The 21,855-nt window shown below is 49.3% G+C and overlaps 1 protein-coding gene across 1 annotated transcript in view; it reads right to left on the bottom strand.

The window, feature by feature from the left end:
• Positions 1–21,855, bottom strand: part of LOC147235135 (titin-like) — a 183,393-nt gene that overhangs the window by 27,986 nt on the left and 133,552 nt on the right. Inside the window, exons 208-217 of the mRNA XM_086146017.1 lie at positions 21,540–21,827; positions 21,107–21,397; positions 20,440–20,727; positions 19,753–20,340; positions 19,131–19,235; positions 18,848–19,045; positions 18,424–18,720; positions 17,663–18,250; positions 17,222–17,524; positions 15–17,108 (exon numbers count right to left, since the gene is read on the bottom strand). Of these exons, the coding sequence (XP_086002143.1) occupies positions 15–17,108; positions 17,222–17,524; positions 17,663–18,250; positions 18,424–18,720; positions 18,848–19,045; positions 19,131–19,235; positions 19,753–20,340; positions 20,440–20,727; positions 21,107–21,397; positions 21,540–21,827 (20,040 nt within the window). The remainder of the gene's footprint in view (positions 1–14; positions 17,109–17,221; positions 17,525–17,662; positions 18,251–18,423; positions 18,721–18,847; positions 19,046–19,130; positions 19,236–19,752; positions 20,341–20,439; positions 20,728–21,106; positions 21,398–21,539; positions 21,828–21,855) is intronic.

Genomic DNA, 21,855 nt, shown 5'->3' with positions numbered 1-21,855 from the left:
AAAGGTGGGAGTACCTGAGATCTTTGTTCCCTCCTTTGTCTCTGCAGGTACACCGGCACCAAACTCATTCTCGCCCGTCACTCTGAAGTAGTACACGCCTCCCTCTTGCAAGTCCGTCACCTTGTATGTCAGTCTGTGGCATTTTTCTGTTAGCCGGGTCCAGCCTTTCTTACTACCTTCACGGATATCAACCAGATAATTCTTAACTGGTCCTCCTCCTTCGTTCTCAGGAGTATCCCATGTCACAGTGGCAGAAGTCTTTGTCACTTCTTTGACATCAACATGTGCCGGAGGACCGGGAGAATCGAGAACTCTGACATTGAGTGTCAACGTGGCGGTTCCAGCTACGCTGGACAGAGTGACGGTGTATTTGCCGGAGTCATTGCGGGTGGCTTGCTCCAGTGTGATCGAGGAGAAAGTGTCCGTTGTGTCAATGACAGCACGGACTCTTAGGTCAACGTCGGGCTTCCCCCAGGTAACACTAGGGATGGGTCTACCCCTGAAGGGCACGGTCATAGTGAAAGAGCTTCCTTCCCTCACGATAAGGGTTTTTCTCATCTCATTGCTAATATCGAAGACGGGTTCCTCCTCTCTTTCCTTGGCCACCTGTTTGTCAGACTCAGGGCTCGGTTCGCTGACTCCGATCTTGTTGATGGACTTGACAACAAAGACATACTCCTGACCAGGAGTCAGTCCCACCACTGTGAACTCTGTGTTCTTCGTATTCTGGACCCCGACGAACCATTCATCGTCTGAGGAGTTCCTGTATTCTACTCTATAACCAGTAACAGGCGCGCCGCCATCAAACAGCGGTTTATTCCAAGACAGGGTGACTGTGGTCTTTGAAGAGTCGATAACCTTGGGCTTCGCCGGTGGTGAGGGCAGAAACTGCGGATCCTCAGCTTTGACAAGTGGGCAAGGGATGCTTGGGGCACTGAGGCCAGCGGTATTTTCTGCAAACACTCGGTACTCATATTCACAGCCCTCGCGAAGATGCGAGGCTTTGACTCTAAGGTCGTAAACGGGTTTCTTGTTAACACGGCACCAGCGAAGACCCGCCTTCTCCCTCTTTTCGATGACATAGCCAGCAATGCTGCTGCCACCGTCAGACACCGGTCTTTCCCAGCAGATTGTCATCGCTTCACTTGTAACTGAGGTCACCTGGACATTGGTGGGAGCAGCGGGCACAGTGAATGGATCCATGGCCTTTGTTGGCTCACTCTCCAGGGGTTCACCGTCCCCATATTTATTGACTCCCCTGACTCTGAAGATATACTCATTTCCTTTGAGCAATTTAGTCACTTTACAAGTGGTCGCCTTCATGTCACCATGAACCAGTGTCCAGGCAAGGCGGCTGGTCTCACGTTTCTCTACGATGTAGTGCATGATGTCAGCGCCACCGTTCTCCTGCGGCGGGCCCCAGGAAATGGTGCATTTCTCTGCTGTGAGGCCAGAAACTGCCAGGGGTCCTGAGGCAGGACCAGGCCTGTCCAGAACCTTACAGTTAATGGCCACTGACCTAGTTCCTGCCACATTGTGCAACGTCAGGACATACTGTCCAGAATCTCTCCTGATAACGTCTCTGACGATCAAGGTGGTTGCGAAGTTGGTGGAGGTAATTTCACATCTGGATTTGGCCTGAATTTCTTTTCCGTCCTTAGACCATGAAACCACGGGAAGTGGACGACCAGTAATCTCAGCATCGATCCTGATAATCTCCCCTGCCTTGCTGACAACCAGCTGTCTGAACTTATCTTCTAGGATGATAGTTGGAGGGTCCACATCATCCTTCACTGTGATGGGTCCCGTACTTTCTGAGGGAACACTCAACAGCTCCGCAGAATTCTTGGCAATGACATGGAAGTCATATTGTACATCTTCTGTGAGCCCAGTGACATCAAAGTAAGTGTCCTGCAGGTTAGTGAAGTTACACTTCAGCCAGCGGCCATTAGGCAACTCTTTACGCTCAACAATATAACCAGTAATCTTGACACCGCCATCATACTCTGGCTTCTCCCAGAACAGCGAAACAGAGGTCCTGGTAATATTGGTGACTCTAAGGTTACTTGGAGGCTCGCATGGATCCCTAGCTGCCACCGGCTCACTGGCCTTAGTGCACGGACCAATACCAGCGATATTCTCGGCGTAGACTCTGAACTGATAGAGTAGGCCTTCTTCAATGCCCGTCATCTTAAACTGAGTCTCTGGCAGGGGACCTCTGTTGACCTTTGTCCAGAGGATGCTGCTGTGCTCCTTGCATTCAATGTGATAACCAATAACGGGGCTTCCACCGTCACTGGCAGGTCTTCCCCAAACCACCAGCATGCCAGACTTGGTAGCATGGGACACATGGAGGTTAGTTGGAGAACCGGGAGTTTCGAAGGGATACTGAGCAACTATGGGAGACGAGTCAATGGCAGAGCTTTTTCCGTAACGGTTCTCGGCTGCGATGCGGAACTGGTACTCAGTTCCCTGTGTGAGATGAGACACCTTGATGGATGATCTAGCAACAGTGGCTGACACGATCTGCCATGTGGTCGTGGTGGTGTCTCTCTTCTCCACCACATAATTGTTAATCTGGCATCCGCCGTCGTAGGTCGGTGGATCCCAAGACAGAGAGATGAAGTCAGCACTCACTTCGTCTACCTTGATATTGCTGGGTGGACCAGGTTTATCCAGGATGATGACTGATATATCAGCTGTTTTGGTGCCAACTGAATTTGTCAGGGTGATTTCGTACTTGCCTACGTCCTCCTTTGTTGCATCCTTGATGACTATTTTTGAGGAGGACTTTGAAGTGGTAACATTGACCCTGGTTGTCTGCTTTAGCGCCTGGCCATCCTTTTTCCAGGATACATCGGGGAGAGGTCTGCCTCTGAAGGGAACGTCAATCTTCAGGTCATCTCCAGCTTTCACACTGTACGTGTTGAAGAGAAGGTTGATGATGGGCTCAACGGTGACATCTTTTACGAGCACAGGGTTGGCAAGTGGCTTGGCATCACTCTTGCCTTTATCATTCACAGCAATAACCCTGAAGGAGTACTCTTCACCGGTTGTGAGTCCGACAACAGTTGCTTCCAGTGCTTTGACTTCACTGCACAAAGTCCATTTGTCATCTCCCTTTGGCTGCATCTCGACAATATATTTCATGATCTTGCTTCCTCCATCGTGATCGGGTTTCTCCCAGGAAAGTGTGACAGTGTGACGGGTCACATCAACTAGCGTAACTTTACCTGGGGGTAGAGGAGCCTCTGAAACCTTGACTTGATCTGTTGAGGCGGGGACACCCACTCCATGCTCATTCACAGCCAATACACGGAAATAGTAGCGTCCTCCCTCCTGCAGGTCTGAGATGATGTAGGAGTTCCTCACGCAATTGTTACTAACACTGGTGAAAGCCATTCTCTTTTGTTCTCTTTTCTCCACAATGTAGTGAGATATCTTTGCCCCGCCATCAATGAGGGGAGGCTCCCATGACAGAGCGACAGAATTTCTCTTCACATCCTTCACCTCGAGGTTGGTAGGAGCACTCGGAGAGTCCAGAACTCTGACATTGATGAATGCCGATTTAGAGCCACTGAGGTTCTCCAGAGTCAGGACATATTTGCCCGTGTCGAATCTGTCAACATTGTCAATCACCAACATTGTGTAGGAGCTTGTGACATCGATTTGAGCACGCTCATTTAGAGCTCCATCTGCCTTTGACCATTTGACCTCCGGCTCGGGCTTTCCTCTGATTGTGACGAACAGGCGCAGGGTAGCAGTGGCACGCACATTGACCATCTTTCTCAGATCGGCATCAAGTTCTATTTCTGGAGCTTCTAACTTTTCAGCGGCAACGACAGATTTAGGCAGGTCCACATGCTCTCCAACTCCTTCACAGTTAACAGCACAGATGCGGAAGTTGTACTCTGCATTCTCCTTAAGTTTCTTCACAGTGTAGTGAGTTGTTTGGACGCCAGTGTATGGCGTGCAAATCACCCACTCGTCATCTGTTGCTTCCTTCATTTCAACAACGTATCCTGTGACAGGTGCCCCACCATCATAGATTGGCCTGGACCAGCAAAGCGACACTGTGGTGCTGGAGTGGCCCGTTACTTTGGGGTTATTTGGAGGCCCTGGGGGATAAGTGGCATCACATGCTTTGCTGTACTGAGACGGTGCACTAGGTTTACCCACACCGGCGGCATTTTCAGCCGAGACCCTGAATTCATAAGAGTGGCCCTCAGTGAGTCCGGTGCATCTGAATCTCAGGTCGCTCAGTCGCTTCTTGTTGCACTTGCTCCATCGGATGCCGTCCTTGTCACGTTTTTCAAGGATATAACCTTCAATTTCAGCCCCTCCATTATTCTCTGGCCTCTCCCAGGTAAGCACCATTGAGTCCCTGGTGATTGCACTTACTTCAGGGGTTGAGGGGGCGCTGGGAGTGGTGAAGGGATTACGAGCTACGACAGGCTCGGATTCCAGTGGCTCGCCGACACCGTATTTGTTCACAGCGGTGACCCTGAAGATGTACTCATTTCCAGGCAGTAGTTTTGTGATCTTGTAACTGATTGCCTGAATCTTCGGCTCAACCATAGTCCATGACAAACGGCTGGTTTCTCTTTTCTCGATGATGTAGTGGGAGATACCGGCCCCGCCGTCATGTGAAGGGTGGTTCCAATGCAGATAGCACTTCTCAGCGGTGACTCCTTTGACTTCAAGCGGGCCGTCTGGAGGTCCGGGTCTGTCCAGAACCTTAACATTGACTGGAATCATCTTGATTCCGCCGACATTGACAAGTTTAAGAAGAAAGTGTCCACCGTCCACTCTGATGCAATCCTTGACCGTCAGGATGGTGCGCGTGAGTGTGGTCTTAACTTCCATTCTTGCCGTGGTTTTGTCAATTTCCTTTCCATCTTTGAGCCAAATGACCTCCGGCAGAGGTTTGCCGGCATAGTCGGCATCAATGACAAACGTCTCGCCAGCATGAACAACAGTTAAATCCTTGAATTTGGAATCCATGGTTGCTGTTGGAGCCTCAATTTCATCTTTGGCAGTAATTTCTCCTGTGCTCTGGGAAGGAGCACTGGTAATTCCAGCAGCATTCCTAGCGATGACTCTGAACTCATAACGACAGTCTTCTGTCAGGCCAGCTACTGTAAACTGGGTATCAATGACATTTGTAAAGCTGGCCTTCATCCAGCGGGTATCTGGATGCTTTCTCCTCTCAATCAGATAGCCAGTGATTGCACTTCCTCCATCGTACTGGGGTCTGGTCCACTGGAGCGTCACATGGTTTCTGGTTATCTCAATAGCCTCTGGAGTACCAGGTGGGTCGCATGGATCCCTAGCCACTGTGCTCTCTGAGAGCTTGCTGGCGGGGCTGAGTCCGGCAATGTTTTCAGCATAAACCCTAAATTCATACTCGATACCCTCCTCCAGCTCTGTGGTCTTGAAATGCACATCGGGGATCAGTAGCTTGTTCAGTTTTGTCCATAACAGACTGTTCTTCTCTTTCCTCTCGAGGTGGTAGCCTAAAATTGGACTGCCTCCATTGTTCAGGGGAGGTTTCCACTCAACCACCATGTTATCTTTGGTTGCGGCAGAAACAATGGGTGTTCCAGGGGCATCAGGCTCACTGAATGGATACTGAGCAATTACGGCAGGAGACGTAATAGCAGAACTCTTTCCATATCTATTCTCGGCGGAAACTCTGAACTGATATTCGACACCAGTCTTCAAGTTGGTGACTTTAATCGTCGTCCTTGCAATGGTTGCAGACACAATTTGCCAGGCTGTGGTGGTTGTGTCTCTCTTCTCTACGATGTAGTTGTTGATCTGACAGCCCCCAGTGTACTCCGGGGGTTCCCAGGACAGAGAGACATAATTGGAGCTCACTTCGTCAATCTTGACAGGGCCGGTAGGTGGGCCAGGCTTATCTAGAATTACAACTGTGATCTCTTCTGTTGCTGACCCGATGCTGCTGGTTGCTGTGACAGTGTATTTACCGGAGTCCTCCTTGTTCGCGTCCTTTATGCACAGTTTAGTAGATGACGGAGTACTTGACACATTTAATCTGGTTGTTTCCTTCAATGGCTGTCCTTCCTTCTTCCACTCAACCTTGGGAACAGGACGCCCGATCACTGGAATTTCAACTGTCAGATCCTCTCCGTGCTGTAAACTGTAAGTGTTAAATGCCATCTTGAATCCGGGCTCCATAGTAACATCCTTAGCAGTGACTGGTGCAGCCAGAGGTCTGGGGTCACTCTTGCCCTTTTCATTGAATGCTGAAACTCTGAACAGGTACTCTTGTCCTGTGCTGAGGCCGGTTACAGTGCCCTCACAGGTTTTGGTTGAGGCTGCCACCACCCATTCTTCTGAGCCCGCAGGCTGCATCTCAATGTCATAGCCTATGATCCTACTGCCTCCATCATGGACTGGTTTCTCCCAGGACAGCGAGGCACTGGTTTTGGTTACTCCAGTCAACGTTACCTTACCAACAGACAGGGGGGGCTCTGAAGTTTTAACCGATTCGATTGTCTCGACTGCCTGTCCCACACCAAACTCGTTTTCTGCTAAAACTCTGAAATAGTACACCATTCCCTCGGTCAGGCCGGTGATGCGGTAACTTGTCTTTGTGCATTTGTTGTCCACATTTGAATAAACCTTCCTTGTGGACTCACGCTTTTCAACCAGGTAATTCTTAATTCTTGCCCCTCCATCAATAAGAGGAGGCTCCCAGGTAAGAGTGACACTTTCTCTCTTGATATCTTTTACAGTGAGGTTAAGTGGAGCACCTGGAGTGTCCAAGACTTTGACAGAAACGAATGCTGATTTGGTACCTGCGCTATTTTCCAAGTTGAGGACATATTTGCCAGCATCATACCTATCGCATATGTCAATGGAGAGCTGTGTATAATTCTCGCTGGTCTCTATTTGAGCTTTGCTGGGCAGCTCACCATCTTCCTTAGCCCAGCTAATCTCGGGAGTGGGGCGGCCCTTGAATGGAATGCAGAGTCTCAGTGAGCCTCCTGCTCGGACAACTACCCCCTTTCTCAGCGTTGAATCCAAAATCACCTCGGGAGCATCAATCTTGTCCACGGGTTGCACAATGCCCTGGGCCTCCGTAGGCTCACCAACGCCAAGCTTGTTGATTGCACAGACGCGCACTTTATATTCCTGGTGCTCGGTCAACTTGGTGATGGTAAACTTGGTAGCATTTATGCCAGTGGGCGGGGTGCATATGATCCATTCTTCCTCATCAGCCTTGGTAATTTCAACAGCGTAGCCTTGAATCTCACAACCGCCATCGTAGATGGGCCTCTGCCAGGACAGAGTGACGGAGTCTTTACTTGTGTCAACCACATTGACATTTGTGGGACAGCCTGGTTCAAAGGTGGGGTCACAGGCCTTGAGATAAGCAGTGGCGGAACTCGGCTGACCTATTCCGGCAGCATTCTCAGCAGATACCCTGAACTCGTATTCGTGGTCCTCAGTGAGTCCTGTTACCCTGAAACGCAAGTCGGTAATTCTGCGTTTGTTGCATTTGGTCCACCTCACTCCGGCTCGGTCTCTCTTCTCAACGATATATCCAACAATATCACTGCCGCCAGTACTATCAGGACGGTCCCAGCACACTGTCATGGAGTCCCTGGTAATGTTGGTAATCTCCAGCTCCTTCGGTGAGCCCGGACAAACAAATGGATTTCTCATTATAACTGGCATGGACTCGAGAGGCTCGCCAACGCCATATTTGTTTACCGCCAGAACGCGGAAGATGTACTCATTGCCCTTCAAAAGCTTTGTGACCTTCATCATGGTAGCTCCACAGTCACTGGAAACCACAGTCCATGCAAGTCGACTTGTTTCTCTCTTCTGAATGATGTAGTGGGAAATACTACTGCCTCCGTCATGTCTTGGTGGTAGCCATGACAATGAGCACTTCTCCTCGGTGACATTGCTTACAGAAAGAGGTCCTTCTGATGGGCCGGGTCTGTCTAGAACCTTCACGCTGAATGGCACGGTCTTAGTCCCACCCACGTTCGTCAGAACCAGTGTATAGTGACCGCCATCTACTCTGATGGCGTCCTTCACAACTAACAAAGCCTTGAAGTCTGTATTTTTGATTTCAGCTCTGGCTGAGTTCTCAACTTCAACATCACCCTTGAACCACTGAGCTGTGGGGATGGGCTTTCCTCCCACACTTGCCTCGAGGGTGAAAGTCTCACCAGCATTGATAACAAGGGTCTGGTTATAAATAGCATCTGTCTCACACGTGGGTGGGTCAACTTCATCCTTAGCCGTGATGGATCCAGTGCTATCAGAAGGCCTGCTGACAGCACCGGCTGCATTTCTTGCAATTACTCTGAAGTCATACTTGCTGTCTTCAGTTAGGCCAGTTACAGTAAATTCAAGTTCGATGATATTTGCGAAGCTTGCTCTCATCCACTTTCCTTCGGGTAGGTCACGTTTTTCCACCACATAACCGGTAACTAAGCTTCCACCGTCATACTCAGGAGGAGTCCACCTCAGCATGACGGAGTGTCTGGTCACGATCACAGCCTCAGGACGGCCGGGAGGATCACAGGGATCACGAGCCACATACACCTCCGAGACTTTGCTGCATTTTCCGATGCCGACGATATTCTCAGCATAAACTCTGTACTCGTACTCGATGCCTTCCTCAAGAGGAGTCGATTTGAACCTGCAGTCTTGAACAAGAGTTTTGTTGATCTTGGTCCAGAGAATACTGTTTTTCTCTTTTCTCTCAAGGTGATAGCCTAAAATGGCACTGCCTCCATCAGATGGGGGTTTGTGCCACTCGACCACCATGTAATCTTTGGTGTATGAAGATACGAACGGTGTCCCCGGTGGTCCAGGCTCCTGGAATGGATACTGGGCAACAACGGGATCAGAGTCTATGGCATAACTCTTTCCGTATCTATTCTCGGCATAGATTCTGAACTGATACTCTGCTCCAGTCTTCAGATTGGTGACTTTGAGTGTGTTCCTGGCCACTGTCGCAGACACAACCACCCAGTTTGTTGTGGTGGTGTCTCTCTTCTCCACAACGTAGTTTGAGATTTGGCAGCCCCCAGTATATAGAGGAGGTCCCCAGGTAAGAGTCATACTCTCTGCACTGATGTCCTCCAACTTGACAGGGCCTGTTGGTGGGCCTGGTTTATCTAGGGTGATCACCTCGATGGTGGCTTCCTTAGATCCCAGGGCATTGGCAACGGCAATACTGTACATACCGCCATCTTCTCGGGTGGCATCCTTTATGGTGAGGGTCGTGTTTTGAGCTGAATCCGTCACATTGACTCTGGTGGTCTGCTTCAAAGCAGCTCCATCCTTGTTCCAAGTGACTGTTGGCTTTGGATGGCCTGCAATTGGGACCTCAATTTTGAGGTCATAACCCACCTGGACATTGTAGCTACTTACTTTAGGTCTCACAGCTGGCTCAATCGCAAGGTCCTTTGCTATCACAGAGTGAGCGAGTTGTCTTGGGTCACTCTTGCCCTTGTCATTAACAGCAATCACTCTGAAACTGTATTCTTCACCCTTCAGCAGGTTTGTCACAACTATCTCCGTTGCCTTCCCAGTTGCACACAGTGACCAAGCGTCACTGTCCTTTGGTAACAGCTCAACTTCATAGTGACTGATTCTACTACCTCCGTCATGTTCAGGCTTCTCCCAGGAGAGGGTGGCGGTGCTGTGAGTTACATCCACGAGACTGACTTTACCAGGTGGCTGAGGCTTCTCTGATATCTTTACTGGTTCTGTTGTTTTAGCGGGGAGACCCAAACCATACTCGTTCTCAGCCAAAACTCTGAAGAAGAAGATTCCGCCCTCTGGGAGAGGTTCGATCTTCCATGACATCTTATTGCAGGTGGTGACTGGAGAGTAAACCTTCCTGGTGCTCTCACGCTTCTCAACTATGTAATGCTTAATCTTTGCACCCCCATCCAAGAGTGGAGGCTCCCAGGTGAGAGTTACAGAATTCTTGGTGATCTCTTTGACCTTGAAGTTATTTGGAGGGCTAGGTGAGTCCAACACTCTGACACTGATGAAGACAGATTTCACTCCGCTGGCATTCTCTGCCGTCAGGGTGTATTTACCGCTGTCAAATCTGTCGACATTTTCAATGACGAGTGAAGCGTAGCTGCCCGTGTTGTCAATCTGCGCTGTTTCCTTGATCTCACCGTCAGCTTTGCCCCATTTGACCTCAGGGGCCGGACGGCCTCTCACGGGAACGAACAGCCTGAGGGTGCTTGCCGCTCTGATGTTGATCATTTTCCTCATGTCCGCGTCCAGGTCAAGATCAGGAGCCTCAAGTTTCTCCTCCAAAAGAATTTTTCCTGGCACATCGGCGTGCTCACCAACGCCCATTTTATTGATTGCGCACACTCTGAACTGGTATTCATGTTTTTCCAGAAGCTTTTTCACTGTGAACTTAGTGTCTGTGATTCCGCTGGAAGGAGTGCACATAAACCATTCATCAGATTCCCCATTGAGTGCCTCCACAATGTAAGCCTGAATCTCACAACCTCCATCATAGATTGGCTTGCTCCATGTCAGAGATACCGTGGACCTAGATGTGTCCACTACCTTAGGATTGTTTGGTGGTCCTGGTTTGAAAATAGGATCCAAGGCTTTGTAGTAAATTGTTGGAGGGCTGGGGGTACCAATGCCTGCAGCATTCTCTGCAGCCACTCTAAATTCATAGCTATGGTTTTCTAGGAGGCCTGTGACTCTGAAACGGAGTTCACTCACAGTGCGTTTATTGCACCTGGTCCATCTCACACCATCTTTGTCACGTTTCTCGACGATATATCCTTGAATGGGACTGCCACCATCATCACTTGGTCTCTCCCATGTCACCACCATGGAGTCTTTGGTGATTGTGGAGACCTCCACTTCTTTTGGCGGGTTGGGAGTGACAAATGGATTTTTGGCAATCATCGCCTCAGATTCCAGAGGTTCCCCGACGCCATATTTGTTGACCGGAATCACTCTAAAGATGTACTCATTACCGGGAAGAAGTTTAGTGATTTTTAGGCTCAGTGTCTGAACTTTAGGTTCAACGACAGTCCAGACCAGCCTGCTAGTCTCTCTTCTTTCCACAATGTAATGGGAAACATCGCTTCCTCCGTCGTGCATGGGTGGTTTCCATGAAATGGAGCATCTCTCATTGGTGACACCATAGATAGAAATAGGGCCTTCAGGTGGACCCGGTCTGTCCAGAACCTTGACACTAATGTTAACAGTCTTTTCTCCACCAACATTCTTTACCAGCAAAGTGTACTGGCCTCCATCTACACGGATGGCTTCTTTCACTATAAGACAGGCAGTAAAGTCGGTATTCTTCACCTCTTGGCGAGCTGCATCAGATATCTCTTTTCCATCTTTCAGCCAGTGTACGGTAGGCAAGGGCTTGCCAGAGAAAGCAGCCTCGAGCCTGAATGTCTCTCCAGCATTCACCACCACAGCCTGGGAGTACTTAGCATCCATATCAATCTGGGGAGGATCCACCTCATCCTTGGCAGTGATGGCTCCAGTTGAATCGGACGGCAGACTAGATACACCTGCTGCATTTTTTGCAATGACACGGAACTCATAAACTTCATCTTCAGTAAGACCTGTGATGGCAAATGTAGTCTCGATAATGTTGGTGAAACTGGCCTTCATCCAACGTCCACCGCCTTCTCTCTTCTCAACGACATAACCCGTGATCTTGATGCCACCATCATACTCGGGTTTGGACCATCTGAGGGTCACTTGGTTTCTTGTGACGATTACAGCCTCTGGCTTGCCTGGCCTGTCGCAGGGATCTCTGGCTACCTGCATATCACTCACTTTGCTGGGTTTACTAATTCCGACAATGTTCTCAGCGTAGGCTCTGAACTCATATTCTATACCTTCCTCCAGTCCAGAAACTTTGAATCTGGTCTCCGGAATCAGTTGCTTGTTCTGTTTCACCCACAGTATGCTGTTTCTCTCTTTCAGCTCCAAATGGTAGCCCATGATTTTGCTTCCACCATCATTGCTTGGTGCATCCCACACAACCAGCATGTTCTCCTTTGTGGCTGACTGGACCACAACAGAACGTGGCGAACTAGGTATTTCAAATGGATACTGCGCGACGATGGTGTCGGACAATAAGACGGAGGACTTGCCGTATCTGTTCTCTGCAGCGATCCTGAACTGGTACTCGCACCCAGTCTTCAGACGGGCTGCCTTTACAGTGGTTCTGGCCACTGTAGCTGATACTATCTGCCAATTTGTGGTAGACGTGTCTCTCTTTTCCACAATGTAATTGTTAATGGTGCAACCACCGTCATACTCTGGTGGATTCCAGGTCAAGATTACGCTGTCTGCAGTGACTTCATCGAGCTTAATGGGGCCGATTGGAGGACCAGGTTTATCCAGAACGACAACACTGATATCTGTCGATGCCTCTCCGACTGCGTTGACCAATTTGGTGGAGTATTTGCCCACATCATCTCGGCAAGCCTCCTTAATGACCAGGAGAAGGCATTTGTCTGTTGTTTCTGCATTGACCCTTGTTGTTTCCTTGAGAGCAACACCATCTTTGTGCCAAGTTGCAGTAGCCTTGGGACAGGCAACATACGGTACTTCTATCTTCAAATCATCTCCAGCCAGCACACTAAAAGTGGTGAAGGCCAGTTTGAAAGTCGGTGGGATTACAAGGTCTTTAGCAACCACTGGCATGCTCAATGGCCGCGGGTCACTAACACCCTTTTCATTAGTGGCTGAGATGCGGAACATGTACTCCTCTCCCTGTGTAAGACCAGTAACAACAGCCCCATTGGTCTTTACGGCCATGACCTGAGTCCATTTCTCGCTACCTTTACCCTGCATCTCTACAATGTAGCCTGTGATTCTGCTGCCACCATCATGGTCAGGCTTCTCCCAAGTAAGTGTAACACTGGTGCTGGTAACTTCACGAAGGGAAACTTTCCCAGGTGGCAGAGGCCTCTCTGAAACTTTGGTGGGTTCAAAGGTCTCCACTGGGAGGCCGATGCCAAATTCGTTTTCAGCCAGGACTCTAAAGAAGTACATTTTTCCTTCTTCCAAGTCTCCAACTTTCCAACTGGACTTGTGGCAGCTGGCACACACAGTTGAGTAGGCCTTTCTTGTTGACTCACGCTTCTCCACAATGTAGTTGCGGACTCTAGAGCCACCGTCAATGAGAGGGGCGTCCCAAACAAGGAAAACGGAATCTCTAGTAACCTCCTTGATGATCAGGTTCTGAGGTGCTCCAGGAGTATCAAGGACTCTGACATTAACGAAGGCCGTCTTGCTGCCTGAGGCATTTTCTACAGTTACCATATATTTACCCCCATCAAACCTGTCAACATTTTCAACCTGAAGAGTGGTGAAAGATGATGTCACTTCGATGTTAGCTTTGTCCAGGGACTCTCCATGCTCTCTAGACCACTTCACATCAGGTGCAGGTCTGCCTTTGATTGGAACAAAGAGTCTGAGGGTGCTACACGCTCTAATGCAGACCACTTTACGAAGATCTGCTCCAAGTTCAATTTCTGGGGGAAGAAGTCTGTCTTCGGCCTTCGGGGTTCCAGGAACAGCTGCGGGCTCTCCCACGCCTTCACAGTTAGTGGCACAGATGTTGATTTTATACTCTTGGTTTTCCTTCAAGCCAGTGATGGTAAATGATGTGGCTGTCCATCCCTTCCTCGGAGTGTGAATTGTCCATTCGTCTTCTTCGGGTAAGCAGGTCTCCACGATGTAGCCAGTAATTTCAGAGCCGCCGTCATAGACAGGCTTGTTCCAGGCAAGAGTGATTGAGGACTTGGTTGTGTCTAGCACTCTGGGGTTCCCCGGAGGTCCAGGCTGGAAGATCGTGTCGATGGCTTTGTAGAATGGACTGGAGGCGCTGGGCTGACTCAGACCGGCATTGTTTTCAGCAAAGATTCTGTATTCATACTCATGTCCCGGTGTAAGGCCAGAAACCTTAAAACGGAGATCTGTTACGGTTCTCTTGTTGCACTTCACCCACCGTAAGCCAGTCTTATCTCTTCTCTCAATGATGTAAGTGTTGATTCTACTTCCACCGTCGTGTTCTGGGCGTTCCCAGCAGACAACCATGGAGTCTCTGGTAATTGTGGTGACCTCAGGCAGCTGTGGTGGGTCACTGGGGCCGTAGGGATTGGCACACACCACAGGTTCAGATTCCCGAGGCTCGCCGATGCCATACTTGTTCACAGCCATTACTCTGAAGACGTACTCATTGCCCTTCAGAAGCTTGGTGACCTTGAATCTGTTTGCTTGAAGGTCTGTGGCCACATTTGTCCAAGCCAACCTGCTGGTCTCACGCCTCTGAATTATGAAGTTTTCAATTTTGGCACCACCATCATGTGTTGGATGCAGCCAGTTGAGAACGCATTTTTCAGCAGTGACGTCTGTGACGGATAAGGAATCAGGTGGTCCAGGCCTGTCGAGCACCTTAACATTGAATACAAACTTAGCGAAGCCACCAGGATTGCTGGCGGTCAGAGTATAAGCACCACCATCCCTTCTCAAGGAGTCTTTGTTAATCAAAGTTGTCTGGAAGTCCGAAGTCTTTATTTCTAATTTGCCTGTGTCGTCAAGCTCCTTTCCTTCCTTGGTCCATACAAGAGAAGGTATCGGTCGACCGGTCACACTGGCCTCTAGTTTGAACAGTTCTCCTGCCATGACAACAATCGTGCTGCTATAGGATGAATCTACATCAAGCCTTGGCTCTTCAAGGTCATCTCTGCATGTGATTACTTCTGAGGGTTGGGATGGCGCGCTCACAGCACCAGCAGAGTTCCTGGCGAATACACGGAATTCATAAGCTGCATCTTCAATCAGACCGCTGATTGTGTACGTGGTCTCAAGGATGTTGTTGAAGTTGGCTTTGAGCCAGCGTCCATTGGGCAGCTCTCTCCTCTCCACAGTGTATCCAGTGATGGAAAATCCACCGTCTCCCTCTGGTTTGGTCCATGAAACAGTTACCTCGTGTCTGGTGACATTGAGTGCCACAGGTCTGCCTGGTGGGTCCACTGGGTCCAGAGCATACATGGGCTCGGAGGGTTTGCTGGGTTTGCTGAGGCCAGCCATGTTTTCGGCAATGACACGGTGTTCATAAACAATTCCGTCGACAAGCCCTGTTGATTTGAAGATATTTCCCACAACAATTGCTTTGCTGATTCTCTGCCACAGAATGCTATTTTTCTCTTTTCTCTCCACATGGTAGCCCAAGATGGCGCTACCTCCATCTGAAGATGGTTCATTCCAGCTTAGATTCATAGAATCCTTGTTGAAAGACGTGACCACGGGAGTCCCTGGCTGCCCCGGCACATCAAATGGATAGGCAGCCACCACTGGCTCTGACACGATGGCCGGTCCGATACCATATCTGTTCTGGGCCTTGACGCGGAACTGATATCCAGTTCCGGTGGTGAGCCGGGCTGCCTTGAACGTGGTGCGGATCACTGTGGCTGCTAGCTCCACCCAGTTAGTGCCGGTTGTCTCTCGCATCTCCACAATGTAGTTATTGATGGGAACGCCTCCGTCATTCTCTGGTGCCTCCCAGGACAACAGGACATAGTCGCACGAGACCTCATCCAGCTTGATGGGACCGGTGGGCGGCCCTGGAATATCATGGACCAGGATTGTGATGGTTTCGGTCATTGTGCCAAGCATATTTGCTCCAGTCATTGAATATTGGCCTCCATCAGTCCTCTTTATCTCGTTGATGTTTAGGATGGTGGAAGTCTGTGTATTTTCAACATTGATTCTCTGCGTCTCCTTCAGGGCAATGTCTCCCTTCTTCCAGGACACAATGGGTCTTGGTTTTCCAAGCACTGGTACCTCAACCTTAACGCGGTCGCCGGCCTTGGCAATGACTGTCTTCTGGTAGACTCCACGAAGGTCAAACGATGGGGCAGAGGTTTGCTCTTTAATGATTGCTGGTCTGCTCTCTCGAGGATCACTTCTGCCCGATGCGTTGACTGCCATTATGCGGAAGGTGTACTCCGCTCCTTCTATAAGATCTGTCGCAGTGTAGTCCAGAGCCTTGATGGTTGCAACATGAGCCCAGAGGTCAGTGTCCTTCTTCTGAGCTTCAATTACATATCCTGTGATCAAGCTGCCACCATCGTGCAGAGGCTTTGTCCATGCCAAACTGGCGCTATCAGCTGTCACATCAGTTACATAGAGGTTTTCAGGAGCAGAGGGAGCCTGGGACACCCTGATTGGTTCAGGGGTCTCAGCAGGTTCACCTACACCTAGGTCATTCTCAGCAGAGACTCGGAAGTAGTAATACGCTCCCTCTTCCAGGTCCGGTATTTTGAATGAGCACTTCTGCCACGAGGTACTAAGTACAGTGTAGGCCTTCTTGGTAGCCTCCCTCTTTTCAATGATATAGTTGTGAATCTTTGAGCCTCCATCAATGATGGGGATTTCCCATTGAAGTGTGATGCTCTTACTAGTAATCTCCCTTGGTTTGAGGTTAACTGGAGGTCCCGGTGTATCCAGAACTTTAACATTTACAAAGCCTGACTTCTTTCCAGCTACATTCTCCAGGCAGAGATTGTACTTTCCGGCATCGTATCTGGTGCAGTCAGGAATAACCAGAAGAGTGTAAGACTCTGTGATGTCAATATGTGCACGGGTTTTCAGGTCGGTGTCATCTTTGCTCCAGGTCACTTCAGGCACAGGACGGCCCCTGATTGGCACAAATAGGCGAATGGAGGCACGCGATCTGACCACCAAGGTTCTCCTGAGTTCAGCATCCAGCTCAAAGTCTGGCAGTGACTCCTGGTCCACCAGCTCAGTCACTTTCTCCACCTCTGCAGGTTCACCAGTTCCCTCTGAGTTTACAGCTCGGACTCTGAAGTGGTATTTGCCTCCTTTTTGCAGTTTACCAATGACGTATTCGGTAACCTTCACTGGGAACTGTGTCTCTGTCTCCCAGTCATCGTGTCCCTCCTTTTTGTACTCAACAATGTATCCATCTATTTCAAGCCCGCCATCGTAGTGGGGTCGACCCCAAGTAAAGGTAGCTGCCGTTTTTGTAGTGTCTGTAATTCTGGCATTCGATGGAGGCCCTGGTGGATCTAATAAGAAAGGAAACCAAGATAGTGATGTCAGCGGGGGCTCTTTAAAAAGTAGAGGACAACTACGATTGCAACTATGAATGCACCTTTCCGATTGAGAGCATGTTACTTACACACAATGTCCTTCGTCGTCACAGGACGCGATGGCTCACTGGGCTCCCCAAATCCGGCCTTGTTCTCTGCCGTAACTCTGAATTCATACTCTACACCTTCGCTCAGCCCTTGTACCTTGAAGCGCAAGTCAGGCACGGTTCTCTTGCTGGCTCTGACCCATCTCATGCCTCTCCTTTCCTTCCTCTCCACGCAGTATCCCCTGATGTCGCTTCCTCCGTCCCGCACCGGTCTCTTCCATGAAATGGTGACAGCATTCCTGCTGATGTTGTCAATCTCTGGGACGGAGGGTGGTCCTGGTGGGCCTACAGGAATCAAATGAGCGCATTTTGGTTATTTGCATCATGAATGTGGGGGTAAATTCCAAACTGAAAACATCTGGCTGATCTTGGTATATATTTAGATTAACAGTAAGTTACATCTTTAAAACTCATCAAACTTACCAAAACTGTCAATCATTTTGACCGGACCAGACTGGCTGGCATCTCCGGTGCCATACTGGTTTACAGCTGATACTCTGAAGATGTACTCGTTGCCCTTGATCAGTTTGCTGGCAACACATCTGCAGTCCATGACATTTTCAGCAAGCTTCGTCCACTGGAGGCGACTGGTCTCTCTTTTCTCCACGATGTAGGACTTGATGGTGCTGCCTCCGTCCTCCTCCGGCGGGAGCCAGGTCAAGGTGCACTTCTCGGCAGAAATGTTACTGGCTTCGATGGGACCTGGGGGTCCCGGGACATCCAGAACCTTCACCTTGACATGTTCCTCTTTGATGCCAAATGGGTTGCTGGCAGTGATGGTGTAGTCTCCGGTGTTCTTTCTGCTGGCATACTTAATGGCCAAGGTGGAAGAAGTGGGGGTGCTCGTGATGGTGACAATGTCAGAGCTCTTGAGTTCTCGGCCTGCCTTTGACCAGACAGCGATGGGTGGAGGTTTTCCAATGATCTTAGAGGCTGAAACCACAATAGTGTCTCCTGCTCTGACTGACACACCGTCCTTCATGTCTGGGTCAATAGTGATCGTTGGTGGTTCTGTAGGCAAGATGAGGTTCAGAGGTCAGTACAGTCAGGAGACCCAGTGCAATTATAATCATGACGATATGATGGATTTCATAAAGTCTACATTACGTTACACTACAGTCATTTAGCAGGCGCTTTTATCCAAAGCGTAAGTCTAAAATTCCAAGATATTCTGTTTATCTTACCGTACTCATCCTTGCAGGTCAGAAGCTCAGTAGGTTCTGAAGGAACACTGATCGCTCCGCCGGCATTCTTTGCCCTGATCCTGAACTGATACTGAGATCCTTCAGTGAGATCAGTGACCGTATAGGCGCAGCCTTGGATGTTGACGTGGTTGCCTTTGACCCAGGCCTTCGTGCCGGCTTCCAACTTCTCTACCATGTACCCGGTCAACTTGTGGCCACCGTCATACTTGGGAGGTGTCCATATCAAAGTGACAGTGTTTCTGGTAACATTGATAACATCGGGCTTGCCAGGAGGATCTAACAGGACACAGATCAAATGAGTGAAAACATGTAGAACGCTGCGCACTCAAGAGGTGAAGAATGGGGAGGTAGTCCATTTTTTTTTTATCACAAGAGAAGATGAAATATCATTTTGTAAACTCACCAATGGGATCCAATGCAACCACAGCCTCAGTGGCTTTGCTTGCCTTTCCTAGGCCAGCCATGTTCATGGCCATCACCCTGAACTCGTACTCCAGCCCCTCTATCAGGCCTGTGACTCTGCACTCCTTCACCCTCAGAGGGGTCTTACTGGCCCGCTTCCACATCAGACTGTTCCTTTCTTTGAACTCCACATGGTATCCTGTAAGAGCACATAACATGAGTTGCTCATTTTCATATCGCCGCTTATTTTACTCAGCTACACTCTGATATCGTAAGTCTGTCACCAGTTATCGGGGAGCCTCCGGTGTCCTTTGGATCGGCCCAGGTTAAGATGGCTGACTCGTGGCGAATGCTCACTATTTCTGGAGGGGCAGGTGCCTCTGGAACGTCTGAAATAAACATGGAGGACACATTTGTGATTCTATGTCTCTTCTGTGAAAATTGAAAACTAAGAATTCAGGATGATGACTGAGCCTCTTTTTGCTCTCTGTCTCATCCACATTGATGACTTGTTGGTCAAAGCCTGTTTCCAGAAAGGTTCATGTCATTGGATCTCGTCCTGTGATCAAACTGGACTGTCCTGTGTTTGAAATCCAACTCGCAGATCTTGTCCATGTACGTAGCATTTGAATGTGAAGTGAAAGAGTGTTGTAATTTTGCAGTCACTCTCTGTTCCTATTGTTTTGTTTCTTTTTTTCAAAAGATATTCTCAATAAATGCCAGTTTTCCATTGTGTTACTGTCTGCAATATGCTGAAGCACCAGGTTCTCTAGTCTGGGACAAATACAGTTTACATATCTGAACATTTATAGGTCAATTCATAACCCCTTGATTTGACCAGTGAGAAATTAGCAATCGGTTTGAAACAGGAGGTCATGAAATAAACACGAAGAGGTCGATACTCACTGAATGGATGCTGGGCGATCACTGGATCAGACCGCAGATATTCTCCCACACCATACTTGTTTTCAGCAAACACTCTGAAGATGTATTCCACTCCATCATGCAAACGGATCACCCTCATCGTGGTCTTCTGTATGGCTGAAGCCACAGTGGCCCATCTGTTGTCCGTCGTCCTTCTCTTCTCTACAATGTAGTTGGACACTTCCGCTCCGCCATCGTCTTTGGGCGGCCCCCATTCCAGGGTGATTCCATCAGCTGTGATCTCGTCGAACTTAATGGGTCCGGTGCAGATGCCCGGTTTGCCAACAACCTTCAGCTGGAATTTGCAGTCCTTGGAGCCGGAGCTGTTCCTGACATGGATGGTGTAGGTGTCAGCATCTCCTCTCTGACAGTCTCTGATCAGCAGAGTGGTGACGCCCTGAGACCCTTCAATGCACATCCGCCCAGTGTCTCCCAGGACCACATCCCCCTTCTTCCAGGTGGCGGTGGGATATGGTACCCCGCTGATGGGGATGTTGAGCCGCGTTGTGCTGCCTTCTTTCACCACATGGCAGCCGTCCTGCAGATTGCTCAGGTCGCAGTCAGGCAGCACTGAAATTCAAATCGATTCGACAACGGGATAAAAGCACGTTAAAAACAAGGAACAAACGCCCCGGGAATGTCGAATGAGGGCCGAAAGTGAATTATTACCAAACTGGTCCTTGGCAACGACAGCGAGCTCGGTAGGCGGACCCTCTCCAGACTCATTGAGGGCTTTGATTCTGAAGACATACTCCTTGCCTTCACTTAGTTCACTGATACTGTGTGACATGTTCTTGCTCTTCAGGATCTGTTTCCACTTCTCCTCGCCTTCACTCTGCTCCAAGATGTAGGCGCTGATGTGACTGCCGCCATCACTAATGGGCTTCTTCCAGCCCAAAGTGATTGAATCCTTGGTGGTTCCCTTGGCCTTGAACTCGGTCACAGGACCAGGTCTCTCTGAAAAGGAGAAGAGGCCGGCATTGGAAGAGGTTGGACACGCAGAAATGGGCAAAAATATTTTGTTTCGCCCAATCATGAGTTTAAGCATCGGTGATTTGAGGTCTCGAGTCTTAGCTTTCTGGTGATATCTTGCACAAGAGTTGCCTTAAACACCACAGTTGTGTTCATGATGATCTAATGCCCAGATGTTCTTTATCTTAAGTTTGAGTGATCGATCCAATTTATCAATCTGCGTATGACTGGCAAAGAACTGATCTAGCTGATCTCATTTTACTGCACTTTCTTGACAAAAGATTCTCCTGCGCTTTTGCTTCCATCATTGTGAAAGGCAAATGAAGTTCGCATTCTGACACAGTTATCCATAAGAAGTAGCAACCTGAAGCTCGGACACTGCCGGCAGTTTCGCAGCCTTCGCCGATGCCGTAGGCGTTCTCCGCGAGCACCCTGAAGCAGTACGCTTGTCCGGCCTCCAGGTTGGGGATCCTGAAGGAGATCTTGTGACATTCACTTGACACACAAGTCCAGGCCTTCCTGTCAGCCAGGCGCTTTTCCACGATGTAGCTCTTCACTGGGCTGCCTCCGTCTATCATCGGAGCATCCCAGGTGATACAGGCATGGTTTTTGGAGGTTTCCTTCACAACCAGGTTCAGCGGCGGTCCGGGAGAGTCTGGAGGAGGAGGAGGAGAACCAACAGTTTTTGAATTTGATAGTTTAAGATTCATGTGAGTTTAATTATCACTCTCATTTTGTTTTTAATTTGATTCGGTATCACTGCAAGTAATACCGAATCGGGTTTTTATCAGTCTTACCAAGGACCTTGACGACGATGGTGTAACTCTTGGAGCCACTGCTATTCTCCAGCGTCAAGACATATTTTCCAGCGTCATATCTGTTTACATCCTCAATCATGAGCAGCGTATCCCACTCTGATGTCTTGATCAGCAGGCCCTGCCTGTCCTTCAGGTTGGCGTCCACCTTGCTCCAGGTTACCTTGGGTGCAGGGCGTCCCCGTAGAGGGACGTACAGCCTCATGGTGACACCAGCTCGGAGTACCAGGGCTTTTCTCATGTCGGCATCTAGCTCAGCTTCGGGGGCAACTAGAGAGGGAATAGAAGGATCATTTAA

Source organism: Fistularia commersonii, chromosome 4 (genome assembly GCF_037954325.1).
Source record: "Fistularia commersonii isolate RoL2024-O1a breed Wild chromosome 4, RoL_Fcom_v1.0, whole genome shotgun sequence".
Lineage (NCBI taxonomy): Eukaryota > Metazoa > Chordata > Actinopteri > Syngnathiformes > Fistulariidae > Fistularia > Fistularia commersonii.
The sequence above is the reverse complement of the archived record's forward strand: the minus strand, read 5'-3'. Positions and strand labels throughout refer to the sequence as shown.